At 34.8% G+C, this 19,752-nt stretch overlaps 2 protein-coding genes across 3 annotated transcripts; both read left to right on the top strand.

Annotated features, from left to right (window-relative positions):
* Positions 1-1,309: 1,309 nt before the first annotated feature.
* Positions 1,310-5,923, top strand: LOC116708406 (adhesion G-protein coupled receptor G5). Its single transcript, XM_032546250.1, has 17 exons — positions 1,310-1,545; positions 1,627-1,710; positions 1,812-1,880; positions 1,966-2,130; positions 2,253-2,288; positions 2,363-2,437; positions 2,529-2,664; positions 2,776-2,932; positions 3,027-3,155; positions 3,234-3,344; positions 3,425-3,473; positions 3,891-3,991; positions 4,074-4,222; positions 4,307-4,572; positions 4,670-4,760; positions 4,843-5,123; positions 5,212-5,923. Exons 1-17 carry the CDS (start codon positions 1,446-1,448, stop codon positions 5,328-5,330), a joined length of 2,118 nt encoding a protein of 705 aa, XP_032402141.1. The 5' UTR covers positions 1,310-1,445; the 3' UTR covers positions 5,331-5,923.
* Positions 5,924-7,951: 2,028 nt separating this feature from the next.
* On the top strand, positions 7,952-19,502 carry LOC116709664 (uncharacterized). 2 transcript variants are annotated; one of them, XM_032548326.1, is made up of 29 exons: positions 7,952-8,161; positions 8,255-8,335; positions 8,476-8,544; positions 8,641-8,811; positions 8,938-8,973; positions 9,047-9,118; positions 9,218-9,368; positions 9,494-9,656; positions 9,746-9,877; positions 9,965-10,075; positions 10,180-10,219; positions 11,068-11,168; positions 11,266-11,363; positions 11,510-11,657; positions 11,754-11,888; positions 12,166-12,279; positions 12,493-12,541; positions 13,751-13,836; positions 13,927-14,048; positions 14,177-14,333; positions 14,421-14,546; positions 14,619-14,729; positions 14,825-14,873; positions 15,791-15,891; positions 16,366-16,484; positions 16,571-16,836; positions 16,909-16,999; positions 17,082-17,359; positions 17,440-19,502. In XM_032548326.1, exons 1-29 carry the CDS (start codon positions 8,065-8,067, stop codon positions 17,514-17,516), a joined length of 3,351 nt encoding a protein of 1,116 aa, XP_032404217.1. In that variant the 5' UTR covers positions 7,952-8,064; the 3' UTR covers positions 17,517-19,502. The 2 variants fall into 2 exon arrangements, with proteins under 2 accessions (XP_032404217.1, XP_032404216.1); XM_032548325.1 differs by having other exon boundaries at positions 13,739-13,836.
* Positions 19,503-19,752: the final 250 nt, after the last annotated feature.

Below are 19,752 nucleotides of genomic sequence, written 5' to 3'. Positions count from 1 at the left end.
CCAGATTTCTTGTTTTTTTACTTTTTTGTCACACGTACAGTACAGACCAAAAGTTTGGACACACCTGTCTAATTCAATGGGTTTTCTTTATTTTCATGACTATTTATAAGGCAAGAAATCCCACTTATTAACCTGACAGGGCACAGCTATGAAGTGAAAACCATTTCAGGTGACTACCTCTTGAAGCTCATCAAGAAAATGCAGAGTGTGTGCAAAGCAGTAATCACAACAAAAAGTTGCTACTTTGAAGAAACTAGAATATAAGGGGTATTTTCAGTTGTTTTACACTTTTTTGTTTAGTGCATATTTCCACATGTGTTATTCATAGTTTTGATGCCTTCAGTGTGAATCTACAATGTCAATAGTCATGAAAATAAAGGAAACTCATTGAATTAAAAGGTGTGTCCAAACTTTTGGTCTGTACTGTATATGTCGCAGGACATAAAACCAGACCACTAAGAAATTCAAAACAAGGGGTTTTCAAATTACAATTTCATCTATTGGGGGAAAAAATTTAAACTTATCAGACAATAAGTGAGAAGCAGTTACATTTCAGTCACACTGAAAGTCTTTGGAGCATGAACAGCTGATTCCTGCAATTATGCTAAGTCTTCCAAGTCTTGAAGCATTAAAAGAGCCACCTTTAAAAAAAGATAGAAACACAGGTATTACTTTAATATGTTTTTAAGCATGCCTCTTGTAAAAAGCATGAACTCCAGTACCATTCCAATCGACCTTTTTCAGATATATACAGTATATACAGTATATATATATATATATATATATATATATATATATATATACTGTATATACTGTATATGTGTGTGTGTGTGTGTGTGGGGGGGGGGGGGGGGGGTGTCAAGGAGGGAGTTTAAACAGATGGGGAAACAGGTCATAAAGTTGGGACAAATTATTGTTATTCAGCTGAACTAACATGGCCATGGCACACAGAAATGTGTTTCTATAGTGTAAATCTACTTTAAAAAAAAGAAAAAAGATTCCTTCACTATAAAGAGAAACAAGCTAGAAAAAGATGCTTAGTTCCAATAAAATTTGTTATTAATTCTTGTAAGCAATGTTTAGCCCTGCTAGATTGGCATTACAACGCAAAATTAAAAGCTTGGGCGCTATAATACTCCTTGGAAAACAGATAACTGATAGGTCAAACTAACAGAGGCTGCCTTTCATCTCCACTTTACAAAAATAGGCACCGAAAAAAAAATACTCTTGTGGAACACTGACGCATCATTTGCAAGTGAAATAGTATTTTTATGACACCACATAGGTGTCTACACTTGGTAGAAAAAGGCAATGCACATTTCATCTGAATCATGTAACAAACACAGCTGTTCATTAAAGCAGGACTTAAACTTATATTATCTGCCTTTGACCAAATTAATTTCTTCTGTATTTGACCAAATTAATTTCTTCTGTATGCTCTGAAAATGTCACCACTGGTTGATCAACATCGCTGGATGTTGGTTTTAAAGATATTTATCTTCTTTTTGGGGTTTGTGTTCCAGAACTTCTTTTGCGAAGCCACAGGTAAGTGATGAAAGGATACTGCTGATGGATATGTATTGTTTAGCGTTATTGGTTCATTGATTCAGCTGGTGTTTCTTACAGATGGAAATTGGATCAAAGACATGCTGTTTATCAGCCCTGATACTCCAGCAGAGATATACACCTATCATGCGAGTTTCCCATCAAGTAAGTTTGGCTATACAAATATGAAATTCTGTCCTTCTTAAAGTAAATATAACAAACACAAGCAAATACACTGTGGTTTTGTGTGTGTATGTTTTTTTAAGACGTCATCTTTAAGGAGAAGAATAAAACTAACCTGTGTTTTAACATCCAGGCAAACAAAACATACTCAGGTACAGTTTTCCTGGTCCATTTTGGAAATAACCATGACATTTTTCATCTTGGTGACTAAATGTTTCTGGTTGAATGTATTTTCAGACTGTTGCGAGAATTTCAACTGCAACACAACAGTAATTCGGCACAACAGCACCCATTACCATCTGAAACTATCTGAAACGTCTCTACAAAAGCATGACGTTGTATTGCTGCTGAACACGTCTTACAATTTCTCATGTTTTCCATCAATGTTGTACAATTCAAGAGGCAAGTCATTTGTTTATGAACAGCAGGGCAAGGTTGCCCCCTATTGGTGATAAAGTGTATATTGCTCCTTTCATCATTATGTGAATTCATTTTAAAATAAACCATCTTTATTTCACCTTCAGGTTTAATTCTAAGTCTTCACAAGTGCTTAAAACCAGGTAAGTCTGTCCATCAGCATAAAGTTTGTTAGCAACAATATTGCTCCTAACAAGGTCTTATGTTTTGCTTTAAGGTTTCAAGAATATCAGACTGAGTAATGAGGGCCTTTGTGTACAAAATCTGACCAGTGAAGAAAAACAATGTCACGGTAATGTTTGCATTTATAAGTGAATTTAAAGCAAATTTCTAACACATATTATTAACAAGCTGTGCATGTATGTGTGTGTGTGCGCCTGCAGGTTCAAAAGAGACTGAATATATTGTTAAAATAAAACAATGCACAAAAAATGTAACTTGTACGCTACCAGGGAAGCAGGCAGAGAAAACCTTAAACTTCATTGTTTCAGGCACACCTATAAATGCAGCGAAAGCAGCGTAAGTCAATTTTTAATCTCAATAATGCAAGGATGACAAGCAAACTACAGGCTCTATGTGTCACTACGTCAGGAATATTACTGTCGACTAATGTTAAATTATTATTTTCAGGAATGTCATGAATAATCTTGAATCCACACTGAGTCTGATGGGCAATGCAAGCACAGCAGAGATCAAAATGGGAAATGTCACTGGGGTGATTGCTAAGTTGCCAAAACAGAATCAAACAAGCATGAACTTTGGTTTCACATCAGATGGGAATGTAAATGTAAGTAGTGCTTGTTGACACGAGAAAATAGAGAAATAATCACAAATATATATCTATCATCTGAGTTCTTCTAAACAAGCTCTGCCTGTAACAGATTCTCCAGGAAAATGATGTGGTGATGGGCTTCTCTAGAAGTGTTTACCTTCCTAAAGAAGCCAGTGAAATGGCAGTTGAAAACAATGGATCATTTGCTGGAGTTTTGCTTTTTCCAGATATTCCTGAGGTAAAAACCAAAGATGACCTTGCTTTGCTAAAAGTCAGACATAGTAATTTAATATCAACTACATTTCATTCTCAACAGATTGACCAGAATCGTTCCCTTTTCCAAAACGAAATGATGGGAATTGAAATGGGAGCAAACATATCTAATCTCTCACAAACCATCAACATTCAGTTCACTAATGTGAACACGGTAAATATGTTAACAAGTTTCATACTAACTTTTAGTTAAACAAATTAAGACTGAATTTTTTTTTTTTTACCCTGATGCAGACTGGATTTAATGCCACTTGTGTATCATGGGATGGAGAAAATAATAATGGTAGGTTGATTCAATTTATGCAAATTTAAAAAGTGTCTTATGAAGTTTTGAACTGCAGGCTCAGGAATGGTATTGAAAGATATCAGTTGATTTAACTCAACTTCATTTTAATGTCTCAAAATATGTAGACTGGAGATACTGTAGACTTTAGTTTTACTAGTTGACTTAAGTGAAAAAGAAAATCAGTCCTGTGATCTTTTAATTATAGTCTGAGCTATTTTTTCAATTTGAATGAAAGAAATCTTACCTTTTTACTTAATGCAAAGTTTCATAATGTTTTGTCATTGACTGCTCACTTGCATGTGAATGTAATGGCAGAAGAAATAAAATTTAGGTCAGTGTCAAATTTTATCCCATATTGTTCTCACCTATGAAAATCCAATAATGTCTTTTCTTTGTGTTCCTATTGTCCTTCAGGGACTGAAGCAAACTGGACCACAGAGGGCTGTCTGACAACAGAAGTCAATGGCAGAATTACATGCAACTGCACTCATCTCACATTTTTTGCTATTCTCATGGTAAGAAGATTCTATACAATATTTTAAAGTCACTTTTGACATTTTTGTGATTTATTAAATACACTTCTTTATTTCGAACCAGTCATCGTTACCTGTTGGCAGAGATGGTAATAATTCTAATGGAATTATAAGTTCATCTGACTTGAAAACCCTGACCCAAATCACAAAGGCTGGCTGTGGCATATCCTTGTTCTTCCTGGGCGTGGCTCTCTTCATGCATTTTTTGGTCAGGTAAAAATATCAAAAAGTCTGCTTTTTGATATTAATTATTCCTCTCTGAACCATGTTGTTAACACAAACCAATTCGCTTCACAGGAAAAATAAAGCCAGTGAGGCTGTAAAGATCCTCATGAATCTCTTTGTCGCCCTGTTCCTCCTGAACCTTTGCTTCTTGGTAAATGAGTCAATCGCTAAACTGAAGATCTTAGCAGCTTGTGTGGCGATGGCAGCGACTCTGCACTACAGCATGCTGGCCACATTCACATGGTTCTTCATGCAGGCCTTGCACCTGTACTTCAATCTACGCCAGATCTCCACAGACATCAAATATTACATGTGCAAGATTTGCAGCACAGGATGGGGTAAGAGATCCGAGGATAAAACATCAGCTTGAGTAAACGCTATAAAATCAAGAAGAAAAATATTTGTATTTTTCAGTAATAGATAATATTTGTTCAGTTGTTCCAGCTGTGGTGGTTGTTGGACTTCTCGCTTCGAGCAAATATGATCTCATTGAAGTTTTTGGTGACAATGGAACCTCAGTGTCAATGTAAGGAAACATTAAATATATACTGGATTTTAAATTTGATTGTCTTTCTCTAGAATAATTGCATTTCTGTCATGACTTTCAGGTGCTGGATCCCTGATTCTACAATCCACACAGGAGTGAACATTGGTTTCTATAGCATTGTGTTTGTCTTCACCTTAACAGTTTTTGTAGTAACTGTTGTGCAGATCAAACACTTTTCATCCAAAAAAGCAAAAACCCAAGACATCTCCACCAAGAAAAGATTTTTCTCTCTTCTGGGTCTTTTCTGCCTCTTGGGCATCACCTGGGGATTTGCTTTTTTCAGCTACGGCCCTCTGCTCCTTCCCTCCTACTACATCTTCACCATCCTTAACTCCTTTCAAGGTAGGATGAAACGTGACTATTAATATTTTTGAATTTCACAGTAAATAAAACTGGAAAATGAGTAAAACAACCCATTCTGTGTTTGCAGGATTTTTCCTGTTCGTCTACTACTACTTTTCAAGCAGGGTGATTATAGACGATGCTAAACAATCTAAAAGCAGCAGTGGGACCACCGAAAATGTGTACACATCATCTTCCCATGGATAAGTTACTCAGTCCTTGGTTTCTCTCACTAATATTGACTTATTGTATATAGAAAACTGGAGTTGTCATTTGAAAAGTTAAAGAGAACTTGTTGAGTCAATTGGGATTTAATCACAGTTCTAGAAATAAAACTTCAAAACATTTTCTGCTGGACTTTGGGTGTTGAGTTAAATGCAGTAGATGTGAAGTATCTCCTTTGGTTGCACTTTTAAAATAGCCCAGACTGAAAATCTTTGGGTTGAGCTAAAAAGATCTGTGAGCAAAGATTCTCTCAAAATCTGAGGGGATTTTGGCAAAGGAGAGTGAACAGATATTTCCAGCTCAAGGTGTCCCAATAAACTTTGACCTTAAAGACTCAGAATATTTCTTTGTAAGGGATGTTATCTTGTCTTTCAAGTGAGTTGTACAGGTTGTAAAAAAGGTTGTTTATATGGAACCTCTGAAGACACTAAAAAAGACAAATTAAGCATGCCTAATATTTGTTTAAGTCACCAACAAGTAGTTTGGGAGACAAATAATGGTCTTGAAAATGTATTCACCGGGTTACAGATTGTTGGAATCTAAATGTCATTTTCAATAAACTGCTTACTATATTTGTTTTGTTTCTGGCTTCTATTTTTATTTTAACATTTTAACTATGATCTGCTAGCATGTAATGTCTTTGGATTTTGATTAAGTGTGTAAACATGTAAACATCAGTAATACTTTTATAACAAATTTATGTCAGATCATAATTTCTTGATTAATGTTAAGCTTGTCATAACAAAGATATTTTTGTTTAGGTTAATGACAAGTTGTCATAAAGTACGGGGCAATCCAGGGGACATAGGACATTTTTTTTCTTTTGCATTCCCTTGCAAAACTTTTGCGTTCCCTCGCAATACTTTTGCATTCCCTCGTAATACTTTTGCGTCCCCTCGCAAAAGGTTTTGCGTTCCCTCGCAATAATCTACTGATCAGTTATGCGGCATAATTGAATACTGTAAGCCCTTCTTACAGTGGTCGCCGTACTTTCTGCCTTAATACAAGGTTATGTGAGGTTTTTCCATGTATGTTAATATCTCCTTGTGAAATATCTGACATTTTATATCTTTTTCTTTAGTATAGAAAGGCACCACAAGCCTATGATATAAACAGAAACTTTACGTAGGAAAGAAATAAAAATACATCCAAACTATTTGGACTTCTGAGTTATTATTGAGGGGTAATAAGTCATCTGACAGTTTTAATTGTGTCGCTGTTGTGTTTGTAGTCTGAATGGTTTAAAGGGCTGCTTTCAGTGCCGCTCCATCTTAGACTTAACAGACATAAACATGCAGTAAAAAAATCGATTTTCAATCAGTTTTTTGCACCCAACAGTTAATAATAATAAATAAGTTTTCACTGAGGTTCTGTAAGAGCCATATGAATGAAATAAGTAATTATTGATATGACAGGAGCACGCGACTTTGACATTTGGGTGGTGGGTGTGTCGATGTGGGCGTGGCTGTCATCAAGTATGAATGGGAAGGTTACTGGCGTGCTGGTTTTGTTTTGTATGAGGAAGCGGGTGAGCGGGGTGGTCAGTTCTTGCAAAGTTTGGAGCATGATAATCAAAATGGAATAAATAGATAATTGTGACAGAACAAAGAAGTGGTTTGGAGTTGATTGATACATGGACAGATGAGATTCCCCAAGTTAACCCAGTGCGGCCCTCTACCACCATTAGTTTGCCGTGTTTTATAATAATAAAAATGTTTTATTGCCCCTCAAGGGCTCCGTAACAAAGACATTTTGAATAATGGCAACTTTGTATTAAAAGTGTCATTATTTACTGAATGACACTTTATGACAACAGTTCATGACAGGTGTTATGTCATGCTTATGATGACGGGTCTTATTCACAACTCGTGAAATAAAGTGTTACCGACAGTTGCCTGTTTGTGTTTTGATATCAACTTTTTGGAAAGAGTTGCAAAGTAAAACCAAAAAAAACTATCAAGGACTGGATTATTTTCTGATGTTGGTTAGCTTTATAAGAACAACACATCGCGAGGGCAGCATTTAACTTCCTCTTACTATAGTTCAGTCATTTTAGGAGTATTTTAAGGACTTCAACAGAAGTCCTCTTGTAACACAAAACACAAACAGGCAACTGTTGCCATGTACAGTTATAAATAAAGTCTTTCTGCTCAGCAAGATCCAAATGCAAATAGATGTTAATGCACTGCGGCAACTATATTTGTTTACGCCATTTCATTCACACCACTTTTTAAGGAAGTAGTTAATGCTTGACCAAATGAACCTTTAGCAGCAAAATGGTTGAATTGTATGTTTCGATTGTAAACGCCAGTTCAGGCATTAAAACAACATAAATTATTTATGGTTGTTAATTAAATTAAACAATTACTTTTGATAACTTCCAGATTGCACAGCTTTTTACATGACAGACATGAAACACTCAAAGGTCAAAATGGAAGGAAATGGAAACTGTGGATCATACCTAATTTGCATGTCACTTTTAAAACATACTATAGTTTATTCAGTCTGTAGTTTTCCACTCTGTCATCATGTTTATTTGCATGTTAAATAATACAAAAGGATAATGACGCCACAGAAGATGTGTTGTGGTAGTGATTAACTATTCAGACTCAATATGTGTCATACAACAGAAGCAACCGCAAACTGAGGTGAATTTAAAAATTACATATATTTTCAATTTGTGATTTATCTTCATGCTCCTGCTCATTTTTTTAAAATGTCACCATTGGCTGTAAATCATCGCTGGATGCTTGTTTTGAAGATTTTTGTTCTCTTTGTAATTTTGCTTCTGAACCACTTTTGTAAAGCTTCTGGTAAGTAACAGCAGGTTTTAAAGATTATTCTGTCAGTACTTATGTGTTTGATTTGTAAAGTTATTTTATTTTATTTATTTATTTATTTTACAGGCACCAAAAAAAAACACAGTCTCAAAAACATACTTTTTCTCAGTGTGGAAGAAATTCCAATTGATCCTCATTTTCCATCAGGTGAGATTGGACCCTATGCAAAAAAGGACTGCGGACATAACAATTTCCAAGGAAAAAATTTGTATATCTTATTTTGTTAATGTTTTTTTAGTTGTTTTTTTTTTTTTAATTATTTGTCTGTTCTTTTTTCTGTTTTTCAGATGTTGTCTTTAAAGAAGAAAACGGAACTCACCTTTGTTTTAACATTCAGGCAAACCAGTCTAATGCGGGTACAGTTTTCTTATGTCTGACCTATCATCAGCTTCCTGCAAGTCAGTTTTCCATTTTCACCGGTAAATGATGAGGATTTTTTAAATTTTCTTCAGGTTGTTGTGGCATTGAAGATTTCGTCTGTAGCACCAATATAGTTCGGCTCAATGTCAGCACTTACAGCCTGACTGTCAGTAGAGAAATTCTACTCAAGCACGACATTGTTGTGTTACTGAACCCAATGAGCAATTTTTCATGCATGCTCTCAAAGCTCCACAACTCAACAGGTACAAACGATGGCCTCAGTATCAAAACTAAATCTCCAAGTGATTAAAACTTTAGATGCTCATATTCCCTCATACACTGAGTGCCTCAACTTCTAATCTATTTTGTTTGAATGTTTTACCACTTAGAATTCATTCTCGATCTTCATACTTGTTTGAAGCCAGGTAACTACATCCTGTTGCTACATTCTAAACTTTGTAGTAGAATAGCTCTTAACTTGTTTTTTTCTGATCTCAGGTGGCAGGAACATTAGAATCACTCTGGATCATCTATACCAAAATCAATATAATGATGCACAGACTTGTGAAGGTATTCTAGATTTTAAGTTCCAATAATATTTTAGTAAACATTTTGTTCACAAAATGTGGTCACTTGTGTTTGTGTTTGTGCATGTGCTTTAATTCACAGATAGTGATAAGTACATGTTCAAGTTTGGATCTAAAATAACATCCATTGTGAAAATCATATCTTGTGAAACGTCAGACTCAGCTGGGATTCAGCAGCCGCTGAATCTAACTTTTCCGTACTCAAACAATGTCATGACTCTACAGGAAGCAGTGTAAATATCTCTTATTAATGGGAAAAATGCAAGGATGGCATGCACACTAATGGAGCTGCTTTGCATTAGTGCAAGATAGTTGAGTAATGTGAGAGGTCACTAATCAATTTTGTTTTTTATTACAGAACTATTATGAATAATTTCAGTTTCTACCAGGATCAGATGGGAGCTTTCAGAACAGCTTTCATCAAAATAGGCAATGTCACTGGGGCAATCACTAAACTGCAACCACAAGATCAAAGCCAAACTGCGTTCAACTTTGGCTTCACAGCAAGTGGGGATGTGGAAGTATGCAGCTTCTGTTGATTCAAGAACTGAAAGAGAAAAAACAAGAGTTTATAAGAGTTCTAGTTAATTCTAATGTCTCTTTGGCCAAGATTCTGAAGGAAAGGAACAATGTGGATATGGACCTTGATGTACAGATTCAGTTCTCTAATAATGCCAGTGAAATGGCAGTAAATAAAAATAGCACGTACGTTGGAGTTCTACTTTTTCCAGGAATGACCAATGTAAGAGCAAATTGGTTCTGAGTATGTAATTATTTATTTGAATAGAAATATAAATTTTAAATATTTACTATATTTGTCTTGTAACAGGTGGACCATGATGGATACTTTTTCAATAAAAAAGTGCTTGGAATTGAAATGGGAGCAAACATACTCAAATATTTGCTAAGCATCAACATTCACTTCAACAATGTGAACCTGGTAAATATATATTTGATATTAATAATAAACTTTATTCTGACCAAAAAAAGAAGTTAACTCTCTTTTTATCTTTTCTATTCTCCCTTCATTTTTATCCTTTTCAGAGTGGCACAAACATGTCTTGCATGTCATGGGATGGTAAAGGTAAGAACATTGTTTAGAATTGATTTAGAATTTCACATCAACTGTGTCTAGTGAAAGGACAAAAAAGTAAAGTTATGTCCTTCCCAGCACATCCTGGATTGTGGTAAGCTACAAACCAGTAGCTCAGCAAATGTGTGTGTGAATGGGTAAATGACTGGATGTAGTGTGAAGTGCTTTGGGGTTCTCTGGACATGATAAAGTGCTACACATGCCATATAATGATATAATTAGGTGGATAGAGCAGTGCAAGGCAAATAATGCTTGTTAATGCTGGTGTACCCTCATGTTGTATTGCACGTCATTGTATCTCATGTACAGCTATGGTTTCTATGCAGGCTAACTCATTTGATGAAAAACACAGTTTTACCTTGTATTAAGCTCATTTAGGGCTTAATCTAATATGTGGACTCTGTGGAGTCTTAGTTGTTATATATTTTTTTTGTTTTAAATTTGATCTTTTTCTAATTTCATGGTCATGTATGTGTCTTCAAAAAGTCTACTAACTAACTAACTAACTAACTAGTGCCTTAGCAAAATAACTCAGCTTGTGTGGGTTGTTCACTGTGAAATCAAAGTCTTCTCTGGGTATGACCAATGTCTTTATCAACCCACAAGCTTTGATTAATGCATTTTTAATGGATGGAAACATTGTATGCGCCCCTGTTCTAGAACCTGGGATGAAAATTTGGAAGTTTTAAAGTATAAGTGCCTTGTGAAAAAGTTGTAGTGAAGATTATTTTCAGTATGACATGTTGGCACGGATTGACAACTTTTACACAGCTATCTAGCTTAATAGTGGGATGAAGTCTACTTTTATCTTCTCTTGCTGTTTTATTGCTGTACACCAGGGGATGATCAAATCTGGAGCACAAATAACTGCAGAACAAACCAGGTTAATGGCAGCATCACCTGCCAATGCTCCCATCAAGCATTTTTTGCAATTGGCATGGTAAGGTTTATCTGTAATTTCAGTTTATTGAAGCTACTGTTGTACTGCTGACATTTGGTGCAATGGGATTAATGAAATCTCTTTTTTTGTAAATCAGACAGTTACACTTAAGAAGATGGATACTTTTTCGTGGATCATACCAGAGATAAGCCTTAATGGCACCTTAAGTAGTCCTTTGAACCCAGCGCAAGCAGTGTAAATATCTTTTATTGCTATTGTATAGTTTAGAAAATATACTCTGCATGTAGTATATTTTAGGAATTATACTATATAACTGGATCTGTGATATTGTCATTAAGTGGAAATGTAGGTAATTGAAAATACTTTTGTTTCCATTACAGGACAATAATGAAGAAATTAGACATATACTTTGCAGAGATGAACCAATCCAAGACGGCAAAAGTACAAATAGCCAATATAACTGGAGTGATTGCTAAGCTAGAAGATAATTCAACTGAAATGAAATTTGGTTTCAAGTCAAACGGAGATGTAAATTTACACACCTTCAAATTTAGAAAATATCCAAGAATTATATGTCACTTGAGTTTCTCTGTTTATTTGTTTACTAATGTTTATTTGATATAGATTACAGGTGGTGAAAGCAACGGAAATGATAATGGCGTTATGACAGAAATTCACCTTCCTCAGGAAGCCATTGCAATGGCAATTAAAAACAAAAGAAAATATGTTGGAGTCCTCCGTTTTCCAGAAATGCCTATGGTGAGACCAGATTTCATCTATCTCTTTCTCTCTCTCTCTCTCTCTCTCTCTCTTACATACACACACTTATATATATACTGTATATATACTGTATATATATACTGTATATATATACTGTATATATACTGTATATATATACTGTGTGTATATATATATATATATATATATACTGCGTATATATATATATACACAGTATATACACAGTGTATATATATATATATATATATATACACTGTGTATATATATATATATCACAAGAGTATTTTTCTCTTAACAGAATCAGAATAACACAAATGAACTTTATAATAATGAAGTGATTGGAATTGAAATGGGAGAAAACATAAAAGATCTGAATCAAACCGTCAACATCCACTACAGTAATTTAAAAAAGGTAAATCGAGAAACATTTTTCTGAGATCTGTTAACAATTGTTTTACACAGTTATCAACAATTATTAATAGTTCAGGATTTTTTTGTTGTTGTAAAGTTGTTGCTGAAATTATGACATTGACTATTAACTACTACTATTATTACTCTGACATAATAATATTTAAAAAATATTATTTTTTAAATATTTAATTATTATCATTTTTTAATCCAAAAGGATGGATCTGAAGCTGTTTGTGTATCATGGGATGGCACAAATGAAACAGGTTATAAACTTTTCTGTTTGACTCATTCTAAACCTTTTAGATAATTTTTCTACAGATTTCAAAACCTTGGCCATTTCTTTGGACTGTTAGCTTTTTGCTTTTGCATATTTTAATGGGGACTGTTTAGGATTTATAAGGTGCATAAAGGATGGATCACTTTCCAATCAATTATATTTAGGTAAACATCCAAAGAAATGATTATATGCTGTATGTTTCTTGGAAATAAAATTTATTTAATAGTAAAATATGCTAAAGGTCGAGATTCCAGGAGCAGTTAGAGTTCTAAGGAACAATTTTATTATTAGACCAATGTGGTTGGGCCTGCGGCTTTTATAAGTGTAATTTCAAAACACCAGGCAGTTTTTGTAAAAAAAAAAAAAAAAAAAAAAAGTTGATTTTTGATCATCTTCATGCACCTTGGGAATCAGGAACGTTGTGCCATTAACATCTTAGATTTTAGCAATAAAGTAAAAAGAAATATAAGAACTATTCAATAATTCTACTATATTGATACTGGAGAAAATGAGCTTTGTAAACAAGCAATGAAAATTCATACCTACACTAAGTAAGCTGAAACCTTTACTCAAGATTTATTTGTCTCACAAGAGTTTTAAGAAAGAGGTTTCATTGCTTGAAATTCTGAGTTGTACTTCTGAGCGCTACTTTTAGGAGCAGAGTCTTCAACAGGAATTTTATTCAATAGAAAGACAAATTCATCCATATGATCTTATACCTGTTTGCCCTCACAGTTTAATAATTGAATAGCAAGACAAATTCATATTCAGAATCTGACTTATATTGAGCTTAATATTAAAATCATAGAAACACTAATAAACTGATTTGTACACTATGGGGTATGAAGTTGCTTTGACTATTCTAAAACGGACACTTTGAGGTGATATTGTATAAATGCAGTTGTACAAGAAAAGTCATATTTGAGGTATTTTATGCTACAGCAGAAAGCAGCAGGATGCATCTTTCAAAAAATCCACGCTGTGCCAGTTTGTTGTTTATTGGATGTAATGATGCTATATATCATGTTTACAGGCTAAAATTACATTTGATAATTTTAAAAACAAATTTTTGTCATTACATGGGCACTCCAATTTGTCAAAACAGAGCTATTACTTAGACATGTCTCAGTTATAAATGTCATTAAGTGTGATCGTAAACCTGTGTGTCCCTGCTGTCAACGAGGGAACCATACAGACTGGATCATTGAGGGTTGTAAAACAAAGATCAATAATGGAATCACATGTGAATGCAGTCATCTCACATTCTTTACCTATCGGATGGTAAGATGATTCATGTAGTATCTGTTTTTTTATGAGTAAATGTGACATTTCACACTTTTGACTAAAAATGTTGTATTTGCTCAAAATCAGAAACGTTCAACTGCCAAAAGTACCGATTCAAACAAAGAGGAAGAAAAAACATCAGGAAAAACACCTGAAAAAACCCTATCCTTTCCAGCTCCAGCCAATCCACTGAATTCAGATGAAGCAGCGTAAATATTTAAATTATTAATGCCATTGATGCAAAAATGAGACAAACATCCACAGATACCAGTTCACGTCATTTTAACATGGTTAGTTTTTTTACAGTTTACTGAAAATATGTGTGTTTCCTCCTAAGAAATTTCATGAAGAATCTGAACTCCTTACTGGAACAGATGGGAAATGTCAGCACAGCAGCCATTCAAATGGGCGGCATTTCTGGGGTCATTTCTAAACTGCCACAACAAAACCAGACAAAGATGGACTTTGGCTTCACCTCAGCTGGTGATGTAAAGGTACACAGCTTTCATGCAAGACTGGTGGTAACAAATTTATAAAAGCTACAAATGACTTTATTTTCTCATAATACTTGTTTGTGACAGATTCTCGAGGAAAGCAATAACACTGGCTTTGCTCGGGCAGTTCACTTTCCAAAAGAAGCCAGTGAAAAGGCTGTAAATAGAAATGGATCATTTTCTGGAGTGCTGCTTTTTCCAGATATTCCTGAGGTGAATTCAAAAGTTTATCTTATTATTGTAAAATATAGTTATTATTAATCACACTGTTTTATCTTTCAACAGCTTAACAAAACTAGTTACTTTTTCAACAATGAAATGATGGGGATTGAAATGGGAGTAAACATATCTAACCTCTCTGAAACCATTGACATTCACTTCAGTAATGTGAACACGGTAAAAAAGAAAAGAAAAAGAAAGGTGGTTTCATAATTACCTATAGTTGGATAGAATAAATGTTCTGATTTTTCTGTTTTTCTGTCTTGATGCAGACTGGATTCAATGTTTCTTGTGTATCATGGGATGGGAGAAGTAAAGATGGTATGTTAGTTCAGCTTAAATTAAGTTTATTTTATAAATGCATTTTTAATCTGACTCAGCAAGATGGTGTCAAGAATTCAAGTTCAAAAGTTCAATAAAACATTGTCATTTTGTTGGAACAAGGTCTTAAAATGTTTAAAGAGAAATAGAAATTAATGACCTGTACCTTCCAGGAAAACCTAATCTCCTTTAACTGAACAGCAACCAACTTGCTGTTTTGAAATTGAAGTTACGTTTACACAAGGAAACTGACATTATTTTCAAATATTGATTGGCAAAAAAGACAACTTAGAGTTAACTGCAGCTAACATGCCAGGCCATGCACATGTACTTTTGATGCTTAGCTTCCATTTCACCACCTTACACCTTAATCCATGTCCGTCTCCCATGATCAAAGTGCTCATGTAATACATAACTCATCAGAAATTGTACTAACCAGGTTAAGTAGTACAACACAACACTATACTGTCTTTATTTTTTTGTTGTTAATTGGCTGTGCATGCATAGAATAATCCCAACAGACGGGCATTCTGCACATGTGCTCTTTTACACCTGCAGAATACTCCACACCTCTGCGGGGGTGGTACAGAAAAATTTCACTCTGAGACCTGGTTTCAAAAATTGCCATTATGAGAGACTCCAGTCACTGATGACTAGTGTCAACAAGTGACTGTAATTTTTTTTTTACAAACAAAACTGTTATGGTTTAACTGAAGAATGGCTCTGTGTAATTGGAGCATTCATAAATTGGAGCTTTATGGTTAAACTTTAAGTCTTCCATTGAATACAAACCAGTAAGCACAATCTAGGCATCAAAATATCTGTTTAAAACTACTTTAAAAACTGTGTTTTGCCATATGTGTCATTTGTGTGTAACTAAGTCTAGTCTCATGCTTTGTCTTTTTCTTGTTTATTAGGTGGTATAGCCAAGTGGATCACAGATGGCTGCCTAACAAATGAGGAAAACGGCAGCATCACATGCCAGTGCTCTCATCTTACATTTTTTGCCATTCTCATGGTAAAATAATGAATATGCAACTTCTTCAAAGCAATTTGATATATTTGTGTTTTTTGTTCTTGTGAAGTACAGCTCAAAATCATTCATCTGGCAGATTTTAGCTTTGAGGTTGGAAGGTATCCTTGCCATCACCCTAGTCTTTAGGTTCCTCCATAAAATCTCAATGGATTCAAGTTGGGACTTTGGCAAGGCATTCCAAATGTTAGATTACTTCATGCCAGAAGAATTATGTCTGTCAAATTAAAGAATTCTGAATATTTATATATTATACCAAAATCTGCTTGTGTGAACACAAATTAATGTAATACTTTAGGGCTTAGCTTTACCTCCTGTTTGAAACCAATTATCAGACACCAGTGGTAATACTGACAAAATAAGCTATTCTAATTTAAAAGCACACATTTCTATGCAATTTTTAAGCTATTTTTGACTTGTTTTCCTGTTGAGTAATTATGTTTTCCTGTTTGAAACCAGTCAGGTACCGAGAAGATCAGCTCCTCTGACTTAAAAGCCCTGACCCAAATCACAAAAGCTGGCTGTGGTATATCCTTGTTCTTCCTGGGTGTGGCTCTCTTCATGCATTTTCTGACAAGGTAAAAATATAAAGAGGTCTGCTTTTGATTTGAATACTCCTCCTATGATGTGTGTGTGTTTTACCACAAACCAATATGCCTTACAGGAAAACTAAAGCCAGCCAAGCCATAAAGATCCTCATGAATCTTTTCATAGCCCTTTTTCTCCTGAACCTTTGCTTCTTGGTAAATGAGTCAATTGCTAAACTGAAGATCTTAGCAGCATGCGTGGCGATGGCATCAGTTCTGCACTACAGTATGCTGGCCACATTCACATGGTTTTTCATGCAGGCTTTGCATTTGTACTTCTACGTGTTCAGAATCCCTACAGACACCAAATATTACATGTACAAGATTTGCATCACAGGATGGGGTAAGAGAAATACACATAAAACTTTAATTGGTTTGTCTGTAGATTATTATAACTAAAAGACATATGGTTCAGTTATTCCAGTTGTGGTGGTTGTCGGACTTCTTGCTTCAAGCAAATATGGTTACATTGACATTTCTGATGACAATGGAACATCAGTAACTATGTAAGTAAATATTTAAAATACATTAGATTTTATGTCTGATTATTGTGTGACAAAATAATTGCTTTTCTTTCATAACTTCCAGGTGCTGGATTCCTGATTCTGCAATCTACTTAAGTGTAAACATTGGTTATTATGGCATTGTGTTCATCTTCACTTTACCCATATTTGTGGCAACCATAGTGCAGATCAAACAGTTTGTACCTAAAGAAGCAAAAGCCCAGGAATCTACCAAGAAAAGGTTGTTCTCTCTTCTTGGTCTTTTCTGCCTTTTGGGCATCACCTGGGGATTCGCTTTTTTTAGCTACGGCCCTCTGCTCCTTCCCTCCTACTACATCTTCACCATCCTTAACTCCTTTCAAGGTAGGCCTAAAAGTGACATTTTAGGCTAAATGCCTAAGAAGTAACAGAAACAAAATAACCAATGCATTCTGTGCTTGTAGGATTCTTCCTGTTTGTTTACTACTACTTCTCCAGCAAGGATCCTTCCAGAGGACAGCAAGCAAACCAAGAGCAGTAACCTTGCCACACAGAATGTGTACACATCTCCTTATGGATAAGTTACACGTTATTTCCTCCCTTTCTCCTATTTGCTTTCACCAAAAATAACTTTCATTTACCTATGTTCAATAACTATAGTGAGCTGACAACTTGGACAGTACATGTATTTAATCATATTCCCAAATGAACTTCTAAGTCTTTGCTTGTGGAGCTTTATTACCAAGGCACCATTTCAATGTCTGATATAAGAGACACCATGTTCGGAAGTTGTACGGACATCAGAGGACAGCGTTTCATTTCTGAGGTTGCTAAAATGGTCTAAAGAGTTTTCTCTCTCTGTCAGACTCTTTGCAAAAAGTAAAAATAGCGACTGTTTCCTGTAAGGCAGTTCTTAGTCGCTTCTGAGATTAAATTAGGGTTTTCTTCCTTTGGATACACTCCTGGAAGTTGTCAGTTTGGAAGATTCCATGATTCACAAAAAGCCCTATTTTATATTGTACGTGAAACCTCAAAGCTTCAGTGGAATGCAAAGTGTGACTGATCAGTATGTTAAATGTGACCCTTTTACAACTGGCTGAAAGATGCTAGGATGCAAAGAGGGAATCAAGCTGAAGGTGTGTGCACAGTGTCATTGACCAACCTCAAATCAGTTAGTTTGTTGCATGACTGCAAATAATTAACTTGAGCTGAAAGACAAGAAATTCCTCACCATTACCTGCAGTATAGCTAAGAGAATGTTACATACTTAAAGTTATTCTCCAAAATGCAACTGCTTATTTATTCAGATTTTACTGATAGTAAGTAACATGTTCACATTTAAAATAGGACTCTGGTTTTATGAAACAAAAACATTAGTAATGGGTACAGTGCCTTGTAAAAGTATCCTTACCCCTTGAACTCCTCTACATTTGTCACATTACAACTACAAACTTCAAAAAAGGTTTGTCAAGCAGCAAGAGTATCTACATATTTACATATAAACAATATACATTGTATATTTTTAATACTATTATATTAAAAACAGACAAAGAAAAAGTGGCACAAACTGATGATATTTAGTTTTTTGATAAGCAAATCTCTTAACAATGTAAGTCTGAAAAGTGTGGCATGCATTTCAGACTTGCATCACAGGATGGGGTAAGAGAAATACACATAAAACTTTAATTGGTTTGTCTGTAGATTATTATAACTAAAAGACATGTGGCCTCTTTTACTCTGAAGATCTCTACTAAGAATTTTCTCCTGGCTCTCATTGGTTGTCTGGGAGAAGGTGGAAGAGTCTGATTTTTAATAACAATGTGATGACAGTTTTAACAAATATGTAAAAAAAAAAAAAAAAAACATTTTTTGTAAAATTACACATTCCTGTTTTAACACCAAAGTGTAAGTAAAAACATCTATCATCTAACTATAAATTCAGCTAGACAAATTAGATTATGGCCATGTATTAGATGTATTTATTTCTGCTTGTGGGTTGGTTATTATCTTTGCAGTCTCACAGGCTAAGCTGTAAAAATCCATTGAGGATCTTTAAATGGGCTAAGTCACCCACCAATATATGGTCAAAAGAAGCGTAGTTTAATTAACTTTGATCATGTCACTAAATATTTAAAATAGTTGAAATACAAAGACCATAAAAAACCAAAACAGCACTAGACATTATAATATTCAGTCTGAGACAAATATTGAATCTTACTTGTAGCTGCAGCTCTCAAATTTTCACCAGGAGGCACCATTGGCACATTTTTCACACTTCAGGTTCATGCAAAGCTCATGTTAGGTAATCCTCTCCCTCTGGCAGCACTTTCTGTTTGCAGACTCAGTAGCCCTGAGGGAGAAAACCCATTTTACATTGGTGTTACCTTATGTATGTAAACACCTACTAATGAGTTTATATGGTTGCTGAAAGACTTCTTATATTACAAAAGATTAAACAGCGCTGTAAAATTACTAGACAATTTTAACAAAATACACCAGTCTTGATTCAAATATTCATTGGTTTTAATCATACACTGCCTGGCCAAAAAAAAAGTTGCCACCTGGATTTAACTAAGCAAATAGGTACAAGCCTCCTATTGGATAAGTACTGCATAGGCGATTATCTTTCAGCTGGCAACAAGTTATTTAACCCCAGCTGAAGCAATGAGTAACTCCTCATTTCTTAAACAACCATGGCAAAAGACACATCCTGTGGTTGTGGAAAAGACGTTAGTCTGTTTAAGAAGGGTCAAATCATTGGCATGCATCAAGCAGAG

Source organism: Xiphophorus hellerii, chromosome 19 (assembly GCF_003331165.1).
Source record: "Xiphophorus hellerii strain 12219 chromosome 19, Xiphophorus_hellerii-4.1, whole genome shotgun sequence".
Taxonomy (NCBI): Eukaryota; Metazoa; Chordata; class Actinopteri; order Cyprinodontiformes; family Poeciliidae; genus Xiphophorus; species Xiphophorus hellerii.
Note: the sequence above shows the minus strand (reverse complement) of the source record. Positions and strands in the feature narration are given on the sequence as shown.

Excerpts from the sequence above, each read along its gene's own strand:
- LOC116708406 (XM_032546250.1), top strand. The coding sequence starts at position 1,446 with ATGTCACCACTGGTTGATCAACATCGCTGGATGTTGGTTTTAAAGATA. Across the intron at positions 3,156-3,233 it reads TTTTTCCAGATATTCCTGAG|ATTGACCAGAATCGTTCCCT; the intron begins GTAAAAACCAAA and ends CATTCTCAACAG. Across the intron at positions 4,573-4,669 it reads GATTTGCAGCACAGGATGGG|TTGTTCCAGCTGTGGTGGTT; the intron begins GTAAGAGATCCG and ends ATATTTGTTCAG.
- LOC116709664 (XM_032548325.1), top strand. The coding sequence starts at position 8,065 with ATGTCACCATTGGCTGTAAATCATCGCTGGATGCTTGTTTTGAAGATT. Across the intron at positions 8,545-8,640 it reads GGCAAACCAGTCTAATGCGG|GTTGTTGTGGCATTGAAGAT; the intron begins GTACAGTTTTCT and ends AATTTTCTTCAG. Across the intron at positions 14,547-14,618 it reads TTTTTCCAGATATTCCTGAG|CTTAACAAAACTAGTTACTT; the intron begins GTGAATTCAAAA and ends ATCTTTCAACAG.